This window comes from Furipterus horrens, unplaced genomic scaffold (genome assembly GCF_987537825.1).
Source record: "Furipterus horrens unplaced genomic scaffold, mFurHor1.1.pri manual_scaffold_1, whole genome shotgun sequence".
In the NCBI taxonomy this organism is placed as follows: Eukaryota; Metazoa; Chordata; class Mammalia; order Chiroptera; family Furipteridae; genus Furipterus; species Furipterus horrens.
Genome location: NW_028327171.1, coordinates 33,925,035 through 33,943,567, shown reverse-complemented (window position 1 = coordinate 33,943,567; position 18,533 = coordinate 33,925,035). Strand labels below are relative to the sequence as shown.

Sequence of the window (18,533 nt, the reverse complement as noted above, 5' to 3'; positions counted from 1 at the left end):
TCCAAAGTTCCCTCCACAGTCACGAGAGACACCATTCGCTGGCCTCTCGAGGGCTCACAACCATCACGTGACAACAGGCATGCATCTGAGGACAGGGTCCACAGAGCACGTGGTTTGCCTCCTGTGAACTTCACTGAAATCCCAACGCAACTAACCTAAAAGTTTGAGGGAGTAAGCTTCCTTGCCGGTGACTCTGCCCTCCGCAGCCGGCCTCCAGAAAGTGCTGTTCACGCCGGAAGTACACTAACCCGCAGCACGTGGGTTTGCCAGGGCGCTCTTCACGTGACTGGGCGGGGCCTCTGGAACCTTGTAGCCAATGGTAGCACGAGAGGGTGGTGCCTGTGACGCTCTGGACCTATCCCGGAAGTGGGGCTGAGATAGGGGTGGGAAAGAGCGAGAAGACCGGGGTGTGGAAAGTGGCGGCCCCGCCCCATCTCTTGGAACTGCCAGGGCTGCCACCGCTACCTCCGCCGCAGCTGTGTGGGACTCGCGCTGGTACGCAGACGAAAGGAAGACTCGCTTTCTTTGCTGAAAGGTGAAAGCGGGGCAAAACTGGAAAACTGGCAGGGCTGGGACTGGAGCAAGGCAGCGCAGGGAAAGGCGGCCGGAGCCGAGTACTAACGAGCGAAGGAGGAAGGATAGATGGGGGAACGGATGCAAAAGCGGGACCCGCCAGAGCTAAGGCCCGTGGATGGGGCCGGGCCGGGGATGCCGGCTGGGACAAGGGGGCGCCTCAGAGGCAGGGCTACGGCGCCACAGCTCGGGGGAAGAATGCGCCCGATGCTCGAGCACTAGGTGCATGCTGACCCGGCCCGGTTAGCCCCATCCTTTGCGGGGGCGTGCGGCCTGGGCTGGGTCCCCGCAGTGGAAATCAGGGCGGTGGCGGAGTGCCGGGTGGTGCGGCGCGGTGCGGGAAGGTCGCCGGCTTCTCCTGTGGAGGGACGATGGGGTGGGGGGTGGGGGGCCGGGATTTGCTGCTCCCTGTGTGGGTGAGTGCCCAGGGCGGGTATCCCCCACTCCAACGAGCTCCTCTGCGACTTCCCACCCACCTCCCCACCAATGGATGGAAAAGTTTGTAGAGGCCGGAGTTAGAAAGTGTCCACTGTTCTTGGGTGCAAAAATGTTAAGTGCAAAAATAATTGATCCGTGATGCTTGGCACGTAATCTGCCCGAAATGAGATGTTTCCTTACCTCCCTGCCTGGTGTTAAAAAGCAAACACAAACTTTTTGCGTAGTTCCCTCGGGAGAGGAACCATCTCCCCAGCCCACCATGGCAGATGAAATTGATTTCACTACTGGAGATGCCGGGGCTTCAAGCACATACCCTATGCAGTGCTCGGCTCTGCGCAAAAACGGCTTCGTGGTGCTCAAAGGACGACCGTGCAAAATAGTAGAGATGTCTACTTCCAAAACTGGAAAGCACGGTCATGCCAAGGTAAGTGCCCTTCCAGGTGTCTTTGCATTGAGATTTTGATCATTTGTATTTCATTACAGCACATGAGATTTCTATACTGATAACCTTGTAATAAGCACTTTTTTTTCCTTCCCACTGTTACTGGGAGATCTGATGTTACTTTGAATACTGAAAGGTAGCATTTTCTTCTTGGGCCCTTATAATGTTTCATTAATTTTCCTGAGTCTTAGCGACTTAGGAGATCTGTTCAGTTTACAGATGAGAAAACATGTTCTAACATAATTCTAAAATCCAACTTCATGGTCCCTCATAATTTAATTACTAGGCTGTATATGACTCGGGTCTTGATATATCATGATACCTTTAGTTGTTCACTGCTTCTCAATTCTGTGACCACAACCTTTTTTTTAAAGAAAGTAAAATTAAATGACCTTGGAAGGAAAAAGAATCTGTCATAATCAGCATTGGTATTGTGCTCTTGGGTATGTAATGATTGAGATATTTGGCAAAGTTTAAACAGGTTTCCTGTTCTCCTTTCTCTGTTAGGTTCACCTTGTTGGAATTGATATTTTCACGGGCAAAAAATATGAAGATATTTGCCCTTCTACTCACAACATGGATGTTCCAAATATTAAGAGAAATGATTATCAAGTAAGTACTAATTTCCTTTAGAATGCTGCTTATTTTGTAAAGATGTAAATACATTCTGCAATTAATTGTAATTTAACAAAAGCCAGGAGTAGTTTTGTAGTTTTTCTAACCAATTATTAGGCACCACTTATCTTAGAAATTGGAGAAATAATGATATTTAACAGTTGTACCTTATCTGGGATTATTGCTAATTTGCTATTTTAACATTGGCATTTTTAAAAAGTTGAGACTTCTTATTATTTCTCAGACTAAGTGACTGCCTATTGTGGCTAAATAAGTACCTTATAATTACCTTCTAAGTAGATATACACCAAAAAGTAGTTTTTTTCTGCTCCCCCTTTTCCTGTATGAAAATTCCACTTAATCATCCCATTATTCTTGAAGCATCTAATTTAGACATGGCATATAGTAGGTGCTCAATAAACATTTGTTAAATGCGTACCTAATAATTGAGGTAAGGATAGTGCAGCCAACTAAAGCTAAGCATAGAATTTTCTTTTGCCAAAAGTGGATTTCCATTTTCATCCTTTAAAAAAAAAAAAAAAAGGTTTTATTTATTTACTTTTAGAGAGAGGGGAAGGGAGAAAGAAAGAGGGAGAGAAGCATCGATCGGTTGCCTCTCGCACAACTCAAACCACAACCCAGTCATGTTCTCTGACCAGGAATTGAACCCATGATCCTTCAGTTTGCAGGCGGGTGCTCAACCCACTGAGCCACACCAACCAGGGCTCCATTTTCATCCTTAATATGTGAATGCTTTGATTATTCGATATGCATTATATTAATATGCATTCAACATAGAGGGCTTTTGTTTTTGAGTATTTCAGAAAGATGGCATCAGTAGTTTAGATAATTACTACTGTGATCAAATTAGCCAGTCATTGATTGGAACTCAAGATTTAACATAAAGGAAAAATTTAGTTTGGGTTTTATTTGGAGCTATAGCAGGGCCCAGACTCAGGTGAGGGGAATGAGGAGAGTGAGTCCCTTGCCTAGAGCACATTTTAAGTAAAGATAAGACAAGTAACAATGCCAAGTCACATGGGATCCTAAGGCAAAAGGAAAAAATTAATAAATCTGATTCTTTTTTAAAATTTTTGCTATTTTGTTCATCATGGAATTTTTGCATTCTAATTTTTAAAAATACTGCATTAAAATATTTATTTGATCACTGATGTTTCTTTTGGCACCACCTTGAATTTTGCACCCAAGGCAAATGCCTCACTAGTGCCAGTCTTTGGTATGTAGTTTGGATTAAAAATGACTCAAGCCAGACAGATCTTTGCTTTGGCACTTACTGTGTGACCTCAGTTGGCAAGTTACTTAGCCTCTTACCTTCTTTTCTTTAATTATAAAATGAGGATAAGAATAATGAATTCCTCAAGAGATCGTTGTTATGTTTAGTGAGTTAATACTTAGAATAGTGCCTTGCAGAATAAGTACTCAAAGATCCCATTCCTTCATTGTCAAGTCACTGTAGAATACTTTATTTCCATTCATTTTTTAAAAAATTAACTCTCTGAACCTTTCCAGTTGTAGTTATTGTGCTATGGTGGTCTTCACTCAACTATCCAAGTGCCTTGATTAAATTCCCCCTTTCTTATTGTTGGGCTACACATAGTCTTTGTATTGGCTTTATTTGGTATTTCAGGTACTAATCTGGCAGTAGGTTAAAATTAAAAAGTAAATCTTTGTCTAGGAGAAGAAATGTATTAATACGTACAATTTTAACTTTTTATATTTTAAAATAAGTTCAGAATGAAAGAACAGTTGTCTCCTTCTATTATTGCAAGATATGGCTAGGGTTAAAATTGCTAATTTTTATTTCTCCTCCAAAAAGTTGTTATGGTTGTCTGGGGCTCAGTGATGGTGTAAAATACAAATACATCCAGACATCTTTTGAAATACCCAAGTTTTTAAATATAGAAATGCTTGTTCAGACTGATACTCATTTGTTTCTTTAGAAAGTTTGTGTTCCTGTGTACCACACCACAAATTAAATGTCTTTTCTGCATTCACTAAAGTTTTATGTCATTTGAAGTCCATTTTTCAGAAGTAAAACTAATTTCTGTGGACCTTTGAATTATTGATGAATTGCCAAAACTATGAAATTTAATTTCTAGTATATTCTTCAAATAAGTGTTATGCCTTTTGAATATTGAGATATGTGAGTTGAATGTTGTTTTTGTAACTTAAAAAAGAATAGCAACAAAGAAAATAATTATGCTATGAGTTCTTTGAGGTTAAAGTCTTTTTATAATTTTTACCTGTTCAGTGGAATTGTTTGTGTTCCCTGGTAGAAGTCTTTCTTCAGGAAAAAAAATTTTCTTAACCAGCAGATCCCAGTATTACAGGGACAAGAAGCAAATTATTTTGTTAGCGTACCATTAAGGGTAATAGTGAGAAGAGCCACAAGCTTTGGTTCCTGGACTTGTATATTCTACCTATGGGAGAAATAGTACCATATATTGAAATATATTGCAATCTGTAAAATAGTATCTAGGCTCACAAAGTATCACCCAGAATGTGGCAAAGATGAGTCTTCAATAGGACAATCCACAAAGGCAGGCTGTGATGGAGTACATGGACCAGTGAATTCCCTGAGCATTGCCCTGTTGCCTTTTTATTGTGCCTGTCAATGAGGGTTTTAGTTAGAAATGGTACTACTTGCAATTCTGATAGGACTGTGGCATTCTATAAATCCACAGATGAGATTTTAGTAAAAGCACTGCAGTCAGGGAAGATAAATCCATATGTAGAGTAAGGATCTAATGCAATGAGCACAAACTACTGCCTCTTCCATGATGCTACCAGGTGGCTGGCTGTTCCCGCTGGGGAATGGTGCCATATCAGGGACTCTGTATTGGTTTCTGCTTTGAGATACTCTGTAGTGGTTGTAGTCAGATCAGCTTTGGTAAGAGGAAGCCTGTCATTGAGCCCATGCCACCATGGCCACTTTTTTCATAAGCTAATTGAGCAAGTACTGGAAAGACTACAAAAAGAAGCTAAAAGACACTTATAAGTGGAATCATCTTTTCACCCAGTTGTCTGCCTTCTCCCTAGTACATCCCCTTTGGTAAGCGTTCATATTGGCACATTCTCTTAACTATGTGGAAAAATCCTTCCACATACCACTTCCCCAGACATTACTGTTACCAATTTTCCTGTCTTGTTCTTTCAGCATCCTTGACCTTCCATCTAAACTCTTAGGCATTGCCTATAATCAGTGTAAATCCAAACCTCTGGTTCTCTCTTCTTTCATGTCCAGTGCATGAAGTTCTCACCCCCACTATCTTCCAGAGTCACCTCTGAATAGTTTCATCACATCATGCATAACCATCTGGAAACCATTTGGAATTTTTTCTTTTACAGTCAGCAGGTCATAGGGGAACTCCCCATAAAGCCATTGGTATAAATTGAGGAAGAACTTGATGTAGCTGAAGAAGGTGGTTTCTCAGTCTAAGCTACTTCCTATACAATATGTTTGCGCCTTTAGGACCTGCTCAGGTTGATTTCATGTATGCTACTTCTACCTGATAATGGAGTGCTGCTCTGCATACCCAACTTCACGACTTGGTGGGTCACATAACGCTCCATTTGATGACAGTGTTATTTGCTTAGGTTTTATAATAACAGTTATCAAGCATTAAGTCTATACCAAGGAACAGCAGATATAAGTAGCTTGAGAGACTGGGAGAAGAGGAAAAAGAAGAAATAGAAAGAAAGAGGCCTTACAAGTCTGGTTGTTTGAAATAGATTGAGGAACATAATTAAATTCAGAAATAAGTGCTAAGAAGGTACCTGTAGTGAATAATACAAAACAGGCAAAAAACACTTCTCTGTAATTTCCCTTTCCAGTGTTCTTTCTTACTCTGACCCCATCGTGGACAGAACCTACAGTCATTAACTCTCCCCACATTCTTTCTTTTGGTTCATGCTTTGTTTCTTCAGTTCCTTGTGCCTCCATCCATTTAGTGGTTACAGCGTTCTTCCTAAAATTCTAATATACCATAGCATTTTTCTTCTTTACCTTTTATTGTGGAAATTTTTTAAATAGAATGATCTCCATTATCTAGCTTCAACAATTATCAACACATAGCCAGTCTGTTTCATCTGGAAACCACCACCTATTTTTTTTCCTATACTCTACCTCTTGATTATTTTTGAAGCTAATACAAGATATTATATCATTTCATCTGAAAATATTTTGTACATTTCTAAAGTGTAAGCACTGAAAATCAAAACACTATGGCACTTAAAATTAATAATTCTTAAAAATTTTCAAATACCCCACCTGTATCTACATTTCCTAATTGTCCTTTTTTCCTTTTTTGGATGTGATGGTTATTGTTTTTGTTTTATAGTTTGTCTAAATCAGGAATTAAGATCCATGCACTGAAATTGGTTGGTGTATCCCTTGAATCTCTTGTAATCTCCAGGTTCTTCTCTCTCATGCACTGGTGTTCTTTCTCTCCTCTCTCTTCCGTCCCTTCTCACCCTTCAATTTTTGATAGAGGCTAAACGCCTTTGTTCTGTAGATTTTCCCACACTCTGTATTTTTCTAATTGTATGTCTTTGTTGTTTAACATATTCCTGTGTTCCATGTATTTCCTGAAAATTAGATGTAGAGGTTTGATCAGATTCAGCTTAGATTTTTATTTTCTTCCTCTTCTTTAATACAAACTACTCCATAGGTGATGTTGTGTGCAACCATCAGGTAAATAAGTCTCATTATTTCTCTTTTTGTGATGTTATTAGATTTATGATAATTGTATCAACCAATTAATTTATTAGGAGAGACCAAATAATTTGTCATTTCTTCATTTTCTTTTATCCATAACACTTTGATAAAGAGAAACTTCCCTTCATCAATTTTTTTGTTTGTTTACCCTATGGTACAGTATATAATGGGAAAGGCAGTATCAATGTTTGATTCTTTTCCTTTAATTATCAGTTTTCAAATGAGTTGGTTCCCTAGTATTCACTGAAGATGGCCAAGCAAATGTTTTTTCCACTATAAACTTCAAAGATTTATATTTCAATTCATTGTAGTTGTCATCCTTATCAATTCTCAAATTAGCCCATCTTTGTTCAGGGCAGGGATCTTATTCAGGTAAGCTCCTGAGTCCCTTTAATATGGGCCTAGTGGTCTTTAATAGCATGGTGCTTTCTAGTATAACAGCTGACTCCAGGTTCATCTTGTATACTTCCTGCTCTGGACTTGAAATTATTCATTTTCCAAATAATCCTATGGAGAGAAATAGCACCTATGGGAGAAGTAGCACCATACATTGGATTCTTTTAGTAGGAAATAATAATAATAGCCATTTTGGTACCAATATTTTGGGGATATACTGTCATTTCATTTGTCAGCAGCTTGATATACTACTGCATGCCTAACACCTTGATTACAAGTTTTCTGACCCTGTCCTTTCCCATCTCCCTGCTTCTGAATAACAGACGATTACACACACTCTCTGCCCCCAGAATTGTTCAGAAAATCTTTAATTTATCAAATGAGTAGATTTGCTTAAAGGTGAAGGATCAGAAGGAAATATTTAGAATTGACTTACAAATGTCTTCTCACCATCCTTCTTTCCAAGTCTAGAGTCGGGAGCTTTGAGAGAAGATGGGAAAAATTGCACAAAAATATGCTTAAAGCTCAAAAATGACATCATTAGCATTTTTTAAAGCATTTTAGAGATTTTAATAAAATATCTTTTTCTGTATTTGTCACCATTAATTATTGGTTTGCTTTTTTTAAAAAATATATTTTATTGATTATGTTGTTACAATAGTCCCAATTTTTTCCCCTTTGCTCCCCTCCGCCCAGTACCCCACTTCCCTCCAGCAGTCTCACCCCTCTTAGTTCATGTCCATGGGTCGTGCATATAAGTTCTTTGGCTTCACCCTTTCCTATAACTTCCCCCTGTCTGTTTTGTACTAACCAATTATGCTTCTTAATCTCTGCACCATATCCCCATTTCCTCTCTCCCCTTCCCAGCTGATAACCCTCCAAATGATACCCATATCTATGATTCTGTTCCTATTCTGGTTTGCTTAGTTGGATTTTGTTTTTATTTTTTAGATTCAGTTGTTGATACTTCTGGGTTTGTTGTCATTTTAGTGTTCATAATTTTGATCTTCTTTTTCTTAAATAAGTCCCTTTGACATTTCATATAATAATGACTTGGTGATGATGAACTCCGTTAGCTTTACCTTGTCTGGGAAGCACTTCATCTGCCCTTCCATTTCAAATGATAGCTTTTCTGGATACAGTAATCGTGGTTGCAGGTTGCCTTTCATCACATTGAATACTGCTTGCCAATCCTTTCCTGCCTGCAAAGTGTCCTCTGATAAATCAGCTGATAGTCCTATAGGCAGCCCCCTGTAGACAACTCTCCGCCTCTCTCTTGCGGCCCCCAGGACTCTCTCTTTATCTTTCACTTTTGGCATCTCAATCATGATGCGTCCTGGTGTGGTCCCCTCTGGGTCTGGCTCGCCCGGGACCCTCTGTGCTTCCCGGGGCTGTATGTCCATCTCCTTCGCAAAATTTGGAAAGTTTTCCTCATTTTTTTCAATTCTTGCTTCCTCATTCTGCACTGGTTGACTGTTTTTTTCTTCCTTATGTTCCAAATCATTGATATGAACCCCAGTTTTCTTCCCTTCACCCTTGGTTTTGTGTGGATTTTCCTTCGTTTCACTTAGCCTAGCATTCACTTCTTCTCTTATGCGTTTGCCGTACTCAAGTATATCTGTCAAGCTTGTGAGCATCTTTATCACCAGTGTTTTGAATTCAGCGTCTGTTAGGTCTATCTCTTCATCTGTTAGTTTGGCTGTCTCTTTGTTGCTTAGTTCTCCCCTGGAACTTTGATCCGTTTCCCCTTTTGTGCCATAGTTCTCTGTCTCCTCATTCTGACAGGCTCCTGTGTTTGTTTGCCTCCATGTCCCAGGTAGAACTGTTGCTCCTGTTATGTTGTAAGGGGCAGAGCCTTAGGGATTCGTCAATACAGGGCGACCTGTTTCACCACGTTGTAGTGCTATATGTGGGGGAGGGGTCTGAGAGGGAACACTGCTGCCTGCTCAGCAGTCGCCCCTTTTCCAGGCACCTCTCCCACTTACACACCAGACTGGCGTCCCTCTAGCTGCTGCCCTGGCTGTTGTTCCCAGAGAGTGTGGGTCTGCAGACGTTCTATGCCCATGGGGGCCCTTTAAACAAGAGGACTCTGATGAGACCAGCAGTTTCTGTCTCCACCCCAACCCCCATTGGCCTGCACAGTCAGAAGCAATGAGGCTTGATTTTGCCCGGTACTGGGACTGTGAGCTATGAGGTCCAGTGAGGAACTGGGAACACTCCCTAGGTGTCCCTCCTGACTTTTTTAAACTTATGACTGCACTTTCTGCCAGCCTGCTGCTGCTGCTGCCGCTGCCGCCACAGCTGCTGCCACCACCACACCACATCCTCTCTGCCCCGGTTCCGCCCCTCCCTCCTGTCTGGATGAGTATTTCTTCTTTATGGCTTTGTTTACTGGACTTCCATGCAGTTTGATTTTCTGGAACTTCTGGTTGTTTCTAGTTTTGAGGTAGTTGTATTCCTTCTTAGTTGTGGAGGGAGATGCAGCATGTCTGTCTATACCTCCATCTTGGCCAGAAGTCCAGCATTTTTTTTTTTTAAGAAATGTGAATTAAAAAGGAGGAAATTGTACCTTTAGAGTGGAATAATCTGGCGGACATACCCTTAGTGAAGTGATCAAAGTTAATATCACGAGCAAGAGCACAAATTGACATCATTTGCCTACTGATGTGATACTCTTGAGTTCACATCATTTATGTAGTTGTCGGCAGCCGTCCGTCTCGAGAGACGATGGTGTAGCTTCTTAAGAGTCTATCTGCACCGCCGAGAATGGCTGTGCAGTCCGACTCGGGAGTGACACGGTATCTGTCTCTTCCCGTGTTCAATCGACATCTTGCGATGACGCTGGAGTGTCCTCTCCAGTGAAGCTGAAGCTACAGAGCCTGGGCAGGGTGATACGGAGGGTCTGCTGTTGCCCATGCAGCAGACCCCCCCTCTCTTCGCAGCTGAAGGGTCCAAGGGAAAGACGGAGTCAATACAGCTTGGCTTCAGGTGCGCCGCAGGAGTTGCCGGTGTTGACTACAACGTCAAACCGCCTTAGGGACTCCGGCTCCGGATTTTCTGTCGGGGTTTACTCCCTTAGCCTTTCCCCTGAAGAGGTATGCCGCAAGGCAGCGGAGGTTTTTTGGAATCAGAGTTTTCCTTCTCTGATGTGCCCTGACTGGAAGATCGAACCAGCGACACTTAGCTCGCAGGCCGACGCTCAATCCACTGAGCCAAACCAGCCAGGGCATTTATGTAGTATTACTCCCAAAAATGCATTACCTGAATCGTGATGAAACAATTATACAAACAGAAAATGAGAAACATTCTATAATACAGTGAATCTGTGCTCTTCAAAAACGTTCATGTCAGAAAAGACAAGGGTGAGGAACTATTCAATTTAAAAGATACTGAATTGATACGACAGCCCAATAAATATAAGGTATGATTCTGGAGTTGAGAGGGAAAAGGCTATGAAACATAATATTGGGACAACTGGAAAATCTGAATATGGACTCCATATTGAATAATATTTTAGCAATATTGAATTTCCCAATTTTGAAAACTAAACTGATTATATAAGAGTATGTTTTTGTCCTTAGGAGAAATACAGTGAAGTATTTATTACTAGAAACTTATTCCCAAATGGTTCAGTAAAAATAGGAAAAGAATAAGAATGTATGATATTTATTTTATATATTCTATCTATACAGAAAAAGAGAAAAATGAACAATAAATGAATGAATGAATCTAGGTAAAAGATATGTGATTTTCTTGCACTATTTTTGTAACTTTTCTATATACCTAAAATTTTTAAAGTAATTTAAGAAAGAGCAAGTAACTTATTTTCACTATTTAATTTTATTTTTCTATAGCTTAGTTTTTAAAAATTTTAATTTTATTTCATAGAGCAATTTATTTTAATAAGATATTTAATATATAAATACATTTTACAAGATGTTTTATAATACTTTATATATTTTTATATTTGAAATGCTTTTTATTTCATTCTAGTTTATTTTATGAATTGTTGACTCAAAAAATAAAGCACCACCATTATATAAATATCGAGCTACCAATATTATTATTAGGCTTCTATGTTTCAGTCACTAATGGCAGGGAGAACCTTTACCTCTTGATAGAGACAAGTTCCACTTCAGGGAATTGCTCAAAGAGCCTAAATAAAAAAGATGTGCCTTGTAAGACTGTAATTAATTGTTTAAAAATTACATTCCTTCCTTCCCTCTCCTCTGTCAACCACTTCACAAATGTTTGAGGAACATAGAGATTAATTAATAAAGTGTTTGTGATTGCTTTGTAGAATGTTTTATGTTTTTTTATTTGTTTTAGAGATTTTAGACATGTGCAAAACGGAAATCTGTGGTAGTTGGAGTTAGTGTGGAAAGCCACAGCCAGATTTGATACTGCCCTAACAGAGAAGTTTGAAACTCTGCTGCTATAGTGTGCGTGTATAACATTACAGTAGTTAAAGGCAGTCTAGGACTCCTTTTGTGTATGTCACTGTTAACATCTGATATTCTAAGTGATTACCTTCTAAAAACCGTTAGAATTCTACGACACTGATGGTATGCATGTTCTTAGAATAATGGGTGTAGCCTGGCTGTTTCCTCATGCCTGTCATAAAAGAAATTCAGTTATATCAAAACTGTATCTTCTTGCAAATCAGGTTGATGACTGGGTATGTTTCATTTTGTCATCAACATGTTCATGTTTGTCTTTTAAAAAAAAAATCTGGTGTTGTTAGCAGTGAGTCGGAGACTAAAATTTTTCCACTTTGTTCAAAATCAAACTAACAAAATAATTGGTTTTAATCATGAAAAACTAAAAATAATCTTTATGCCTATTAATGGGAAAATGGTTAAATCAGTTACAATGTATGTATGCAATTGTGAAATGATTTAAGAGACTAAGTTAGGTCCATATTTTCTAGTTTGGAGAAAGTTCTAAGACATGTTATTAAGTGAAAACAACTTGCTGAAAAATACACTATTTATGTTTCTTTAAATAATTATATTTATATTGTATACATAAATGTAAGTACTTGGGATACATGATAAAGAAGCCTAAACTGTTTAATAATGTAGAGACTTGGGAGCAGGGGAAGTGTAGGGAGGAGTGAACTTACACTGTTAGTCTGTACATATTTTATGGTTTTGTATGTCTATCATTTTTAAAGCACCAAAATATATATAAATGTATTACTGTGTACTTATACTAATTAATGTGGATTGCAACTTAACTATGGAAGTATTACAAAGGAGTGGATATAATCTAATTAGTGCAAATGATATAATTCCTTTAAATAGCTGATATGCATTCAGGATGGTTACCTTTCCCTGCTGACAGAAACTGGTGAAGTTCGTGAGGATCTTAAGCTGCCAGAAGGCGAACTAGGCAAAGAAATAGAAGGAAAATACAATGCAGGTGAAGATGTACAGGTAAAGACCTATGGGGAGACTATTTTTTAAAACTACTTTATAAAAATTTGGCCTCAACTAGTTTACATGAAATACTTACATGAAAGGTAGCTTTTAAATACTCCTGAAATATTGAAAAGGATCTCCATAAGGCACTTTTCCTGTGATATCCTTGGAGACCCATTACCAAAGAAAGTGTCAAAGTTAATTTTTTTGCTATGTAGACGTTGTCAGCCTCAAATTTTTCTTAAAGATCAACATTTGAGCTATTTTTTAAGTATGAGAATGTTGTGGAAATACATAGCATCTGATAAGTATTGGAACATGCATAACTCTTATGCTCCCTGTTCCCTGGAAGTTGTCTTAAAAACCACAATTTGAAAATTTTTGTTTTAGGAAACTATTAAGAAAGTAAATGATTTGGTCTTGGAATAACTCTTTCCAAAGTTAATAGGTATAAAATATCCACAAATATACAGTATACAGTAGTCCCTCTCTATATCGTGGTTCACTTATCGTGGCCTCACTGTATCCGGGATTTTTAAAAATATTATATTTAATTATCACATATTTTTCACTATATCGCGGGATTTTGTGGTACTGTATACGTATGTTGTTAAAGTTATGTAGGTTTAAGAGTGTAGAATAAATGTAAGGCTCCTACTTCGCAGGGGGGTCTAGAACGTAATACCCACGATAAGTGAGGGAATACTGTATCATGAATTAAATATATCTTATACGTATATTGCTTTCTGAATAACTTTTGCTTGCATTTGTCCCCTTCTAGGTGTCTGTCATGTGTGCGATGAGTGAAGAATATGCTGTAGCCATAAAGCCCTGCAAATAAATAGGAACATCAGGCATGAGCAAACTCTAGGTCTGGATCAACTGTAGATCTCAAGTTTGTTTCTAAGTTGTCACCAAAGCTATGGCCTTCATAAGCAACCTCATATATCTTCTCATTGTTTTGAAATTCTGCTGAGTTAGTTTTGCTGACAATTGGTAATTTAAAAAAATAATCAAGATGTATAATTCTTTTCTTTTATTATTCTGTAGATATTTTTTCCTATAACATTCCTGTGGTTTTTCAGTATGTGAGTCCAAGAAACAGATAAGGTAGTTTCAACAAATGTGATCTGTCTGAGCAAGTCATTCCTGAATTTTAGTTAAATGCTAAATGAACCAGGGTTTTAAATCAAACAGTGTAGCATCTAGTGTTATTGAGTACCACAGTTAAGTTGAATTGCTCTGCGTTAATTTCAGATTTAATATTACAGATTAAGTAGATTATGGATTGGAACTGTCATAGTTTCAGCCTGTGTGTGGCAAGCACAAATTCTTAAACAGAAATCATGTTATCAAAAAGTGTCAGTTATCTTAGTAGCCATGTGCAGCACCCTGTATTACCTCAGTCTTACTGGTGTTTGCCAAATTGTTGGCCAACCTAATATAACCTTCTATATAGTGATTTTCATACCTGCTTGTGGTTGACAGGCATTAAACTGTTGGGTAACTGTTAGCAAATCATTCATATTGTAAGGAAAATACAAGGGACAGTGGCAAAAATGGGTTGGTTAAAGCTATAGGTTGTTATTTGAGCTCTCTGTAATCAGCATAAAAATAGAAAAGTTTCCAGATGTTCTTTTGCTTTTAACTTTCATATTTCTCTCTCTACTTTCCTTTCCCTGTCCCCTTCTCCCCCTCGCTCCCCACTCTGTCTATTTAAAGGAGTGACCTGCTTTATAGGATACTATGCAGTACTTTTTATCAATTATGTTGATTAATTATGTTGATAAATATTATTTATAGTAGTCATTTTTTTCCAACCATTTGTAAGTACACTTTTTTGACATCAGAATATTTATTTGTCAGACAAAAACTGAAATTCTTCAAATTGATTTGGTACGTTTGTTAAATTTATGTAATTTTTTTCTAAAATGAAATGAAATGAAAATGAATTATGGAAGAAAAGTTACTTTATGTGATAATCATTAGCTTAAGTACATATAAGTATTTTTTTTATTGTCATATGACTTAACTCAGTTACTTGTGAAATATAACTATAAAACTGAATTACTTTAAAAAGTGTTTTAGGTGACTGCTACATTTCTGTTTAGTCTTTTGGATCATATATACCTTATTTCCAGAATTCTAAACATTGTCATAGGATTTGTGAGGACCTTTGACTCAATAACAATGATTACATTGGAGTGAAATTTAGAATAAAGTTACTATTTCAGCAATACCTTCATTCTCGAAGACTGATTATGAGACCTCTCCCATCATGCCTTTACTTATACAAGGCCTTTATTCTTATCATCTAGAAGAAACTATATATGATGTTGTAACTAATCTAATCAGTGACTAGAAACAGCATTAGAAAGAGAAGATCCCAAAGTTTTAGTTACTTAATTTGCTCATACTTTTAAGTCTTGTATTAGCCTCAGCCAGCCCTTTTGGAGAAGAAGCAATATACTTCAAGAACATGCAAAGAGAATTCTAAAGCACAAGGAATACTGAGGTTGTAGTTAAATCATTTTTAGTGTAACATTTAGCTTTTGCTCATCTAAAGCACAGTTAGGAATTAGGCTAAATTCTTTCCACAATTCCATTTATGGTCTAGTTTTCTAGTACTTTATAATGTGCATTTTACTTGCTGCTGGTTGGCATAATTATCCACAGGAATTCTAGAAAGTTATCAAGCTGTGCTTCTTGCTGGTCATGTATGTGACCAAGTTAACCATACTAGCATTCTGATTTAGTATTAATTCTGGATCAGCATGCCTTTGTTCTTCCTAACTTGTCAAACTTCACTTAAATATATTTTCAGTTACGAGTTAAGTGTACATAAGTTACAATAATGCACCTCTATCTTCATACCTTGAATGGCGAAAGCTATTTATGCATAAATATTTCATTTTAAGTACAATAAAGAAGTATAAGTACTCTTCTGACATATAAGTATAGATTTTAAAGATATGGAACTGTTTGTGTATTTTTGCATAAGTCAATACATTTCTCTAGAACAAAATATTTCATTTAGTAAAGCTTTATAAACTGTATTAAAAAGAAGGAAACATTTTTTAACATAACAGAGAAGTGACTTCATTCTTTTTTGACATCAGAAGTGTTAAAAGTTGATTCCTGGTTTTGTTGTATTTTTTCGTAGCAAATGGTAAATATCACAAATTACCAAGTATAGAATGTAGAGACTGTCATGTTGATAGATTATACACTGATACACTATTTTTGTCTGCAGGCATTTCACCAATTTATATACAACAGCAATTTTCAATCTTCTGTCATCTCATGGCACACATAAACTAATTACTAAAATTCTGCAGCACACCAGAAAAAAATTATATATTTTGCCAATCTGACAAAAAAAAAAATAGGTATAGTTTTGATTCATTTGCACCAGATGGCTATTGTTGTGTTGGCTGTTCTCATTTTTATGACAATCTAAGGGAAAAGAGGTCCATGCTCCTGACTAAATAGTCAGGTAATGCATGTTTTAAAAATTCTTGCAGCACACCAGTGTACCTGCCGTGGCACACCAGTTGAGAATTGCTGATATACAATATTATATTATCAAGTGGAATATGTGTTTTTTTCCTAGAACATTTTATTTCTACTGTGAAGACTTATGTTGTACCTTATTTGCTACAAAGTTTTATACCCTCTGAGATAGGTCAGATCATTGCTACTTTGACTTAGCATTTGCATCATAATCATAATTATGATATTTCTTTCATGCACCCTTCCAAGGGCTGTCAGTCACTTGAAATTGTTGCTAACCAAGCTCTTGAATCTGCTTTCATTGGTGATATAAATTCTGTACCAGTGCTTTTTAACAATTACCAAAACTCTCCTGCAGCCAGAGCATATCTTTAATAGGAGATGCTGCAATAAAATGTTTAGTCTATAAAATTTTGGGACACAGTTTTTCATTATAGCACAATGTGTGTGCATGTGCACACATAGCTTTGTATGTTTGTTCTTTTTACAAAGTCCTTCCAACTCTTAAAAAGTACTGTAGTCTGGTAGTGCCTCAAATGTTGGTAATTTTTTTTTTAATTTATAACTTTTCCAGAATTTGTTTTTGTACTTTAAAGTTCCTCAATTAGATTATTTCTAGTTGAGCTGTAATTTGAATGCATTGTTCTCAGGGCTGTTTGTGCTAAGAGTTGAAGTTTCATTATTTTAAAGCTAACTGCCTAAAAGTATATTGCAGAATTTTCCCAAATTGTAATACATACAAATAAAAAATCCTTAATATCAACATACTTAAACTATATACTAAGTATTTAAAAAAATGGGAACATTAGTGACATCTATACTGGAATCTTGCCATGTATTTTTTTTCATTTTAGAATAGAATTTGATAGTCTTATCTTAGAACCTTATTCTCAATGATATATCTGAAAGCAGTTCTTTACCCTGGACCCCAAAGATAGTTTCAGAGCCGGACATTGAGGTATTGGTTCTCAAACAGTTTAGGGACAACAGATCAAAATTCATAAAGCTCTTTTAGATACATTAAAATGTTTACATATTGAATTCTCTATAATATGAACTAGGAACAAATTTACTATGAGAAAAATGGCCCTTAAGAAGTGTGAGAGCAAACTATAGGCATACTTCCATTAATAGTCTATTAAACTGATCAATAGTTTAAAATTTTCTAATATTGTTTAGGCATACTGTTTCACAGTTTTCAAGCCTTTTTTCTCCTAGCATTCAAATAATAGAAAACAAAAGCTCAAGAAAAAATTGTGGAAAATCTTAAAATTGAGAAAATTCAATTTATTAACTTTATTAAATTTTTTTCTCTGAATTGTGTATATGGCATCATTATTTGATTTTAGCAGGGAACATTTGGGTTTAGCTTACGGAACACAGATGTTCTGTGGGAAGGAACATGGCTTGAAGTCACTATATAATTTAATTTTTTCCATTAATAAGTATCTGAACATCAGTTTAACTACCAAGTAAAGTCAAGTGCCTGAAAAGTGCTGTATACGTCTAATTAGCACATTTTCCTTATGTGAAAGATGCATCATCTAATAGCAATGCATATCAGGCTTTCACCTGCTAGAAACACTTATTTCAAACGTCCACCCACCACTATTCCTCTCTCCTTAGAACAGGTCAAAACCTATTTTACAATTGAAAGAGAGGTTCTTTTATTTATATGAAGTCCCTAAAACTATTTCTTGGTATTGGTAGACTTAGGTTGATCTTAGTTCAAGATTGTACTTTTTAAAAACTCTGGACACTAAACTATGTTTAGTGATGACGTTACAGTTTGTCATAAGTCATAGTCAGGATCTTGAGAAGAATTCCATATTATGGTTAATATCTACTATAAATAAACACATGCTTGTTACAAAGTATAATGCAAATTACTAGTTCTACACTAGTATAATGAAAATGATTAGTTCTATACTATTATGTATTTTTGTCATCCTCTCCAAAAAGGAAGTAGTTGAAATAGTATTATCTAATCCAATGGCACTTTATTAGTAATAACATTTTATTTGTGTTAGGTGTAGGAGAGCTCTTGCTTTTACCTGCAGAGACTCATGTTTTAGCTAAAACTTTAAAATTATATAAAATGTAGTATGAGTATTATAACTGCATTTTACATTTCAAAAGTGGGTAAAATTCAAATGTTAAAGTCTTTGGCTACACTAAAACAATTGTTGAAATTCTTTGAAATGTAGATGGTAAACTTATCAATTACAACTTTTTGTTATGTCAAAATGTATTTGTTAACTTCATCAGTTATATTAAATAAAAATAAATTTAACAGCTTGCACTATTGTATATGTACATTTCTAAAATTTCATACTAGAAAATTGTATGAATTAATATGTATATCACTTAAAAGAAAGTCTAACTTTTGTATTTA

The 18,533-nt window shown here is 36.8% G+C and overlaps 1 protein-coding gene across 1 annotated transcript; it reads left to right on the top strand.

Moving 5' to 3' along the window:
- Positions 1 to 451: 451 nt before the first annotated feature.
- On the top strand, positions 452 to 14,519 carry EIF5A2 (eukaryotic translation initiation factor 5A2). The gene is made up of 5 exons (XM_090275866.1): positions 452 to 535; positions 1,236 to 1,435; positions 1,961 to 2,065; positions 12,509 to 12,640; positions 13,407 to 14,519. The coding sequence occupies exons 2-5, from the start codon at positions 1,271 to 1,273 to the stop codon at positions 13,464 to 13,466; spliced, it is 462 nt and encodes a 153-aa protein (XP_090131992.1). The 5' UTR covers positions 452 to 535; positions 1,236 to 1,270; the 3' UTR covers positions 13,467 to 14,519.
- Positions 14,520 to 18,533: the final 4,014 nt, after the last annotated feature.

Bases quoted from the DNA above. Each gene is read 5' to 3' on its own strand.
- EIF5A2 (XM_090275866.1), top strand. From the start codon at position 1,271: ATGGCAGATGAAATTGATTTCACTACTGGAGATGCCGGGGCTTCAAGC. The intron at 1,436-1,960 runs GTAAGTGCCCTT...TTTCTCTGTTAG, and splicing joins GAAAGCACGGTCATGCCAAG to GTTCACCTTGTTGGAATTGA. The intron at 2,066-12,508 runs GTAAGTACTAAT...TCCTTTAAATAG, and splicing joins TTAAGAGAAATGATTATCAA to CTGATATGCATTCAGGATGG.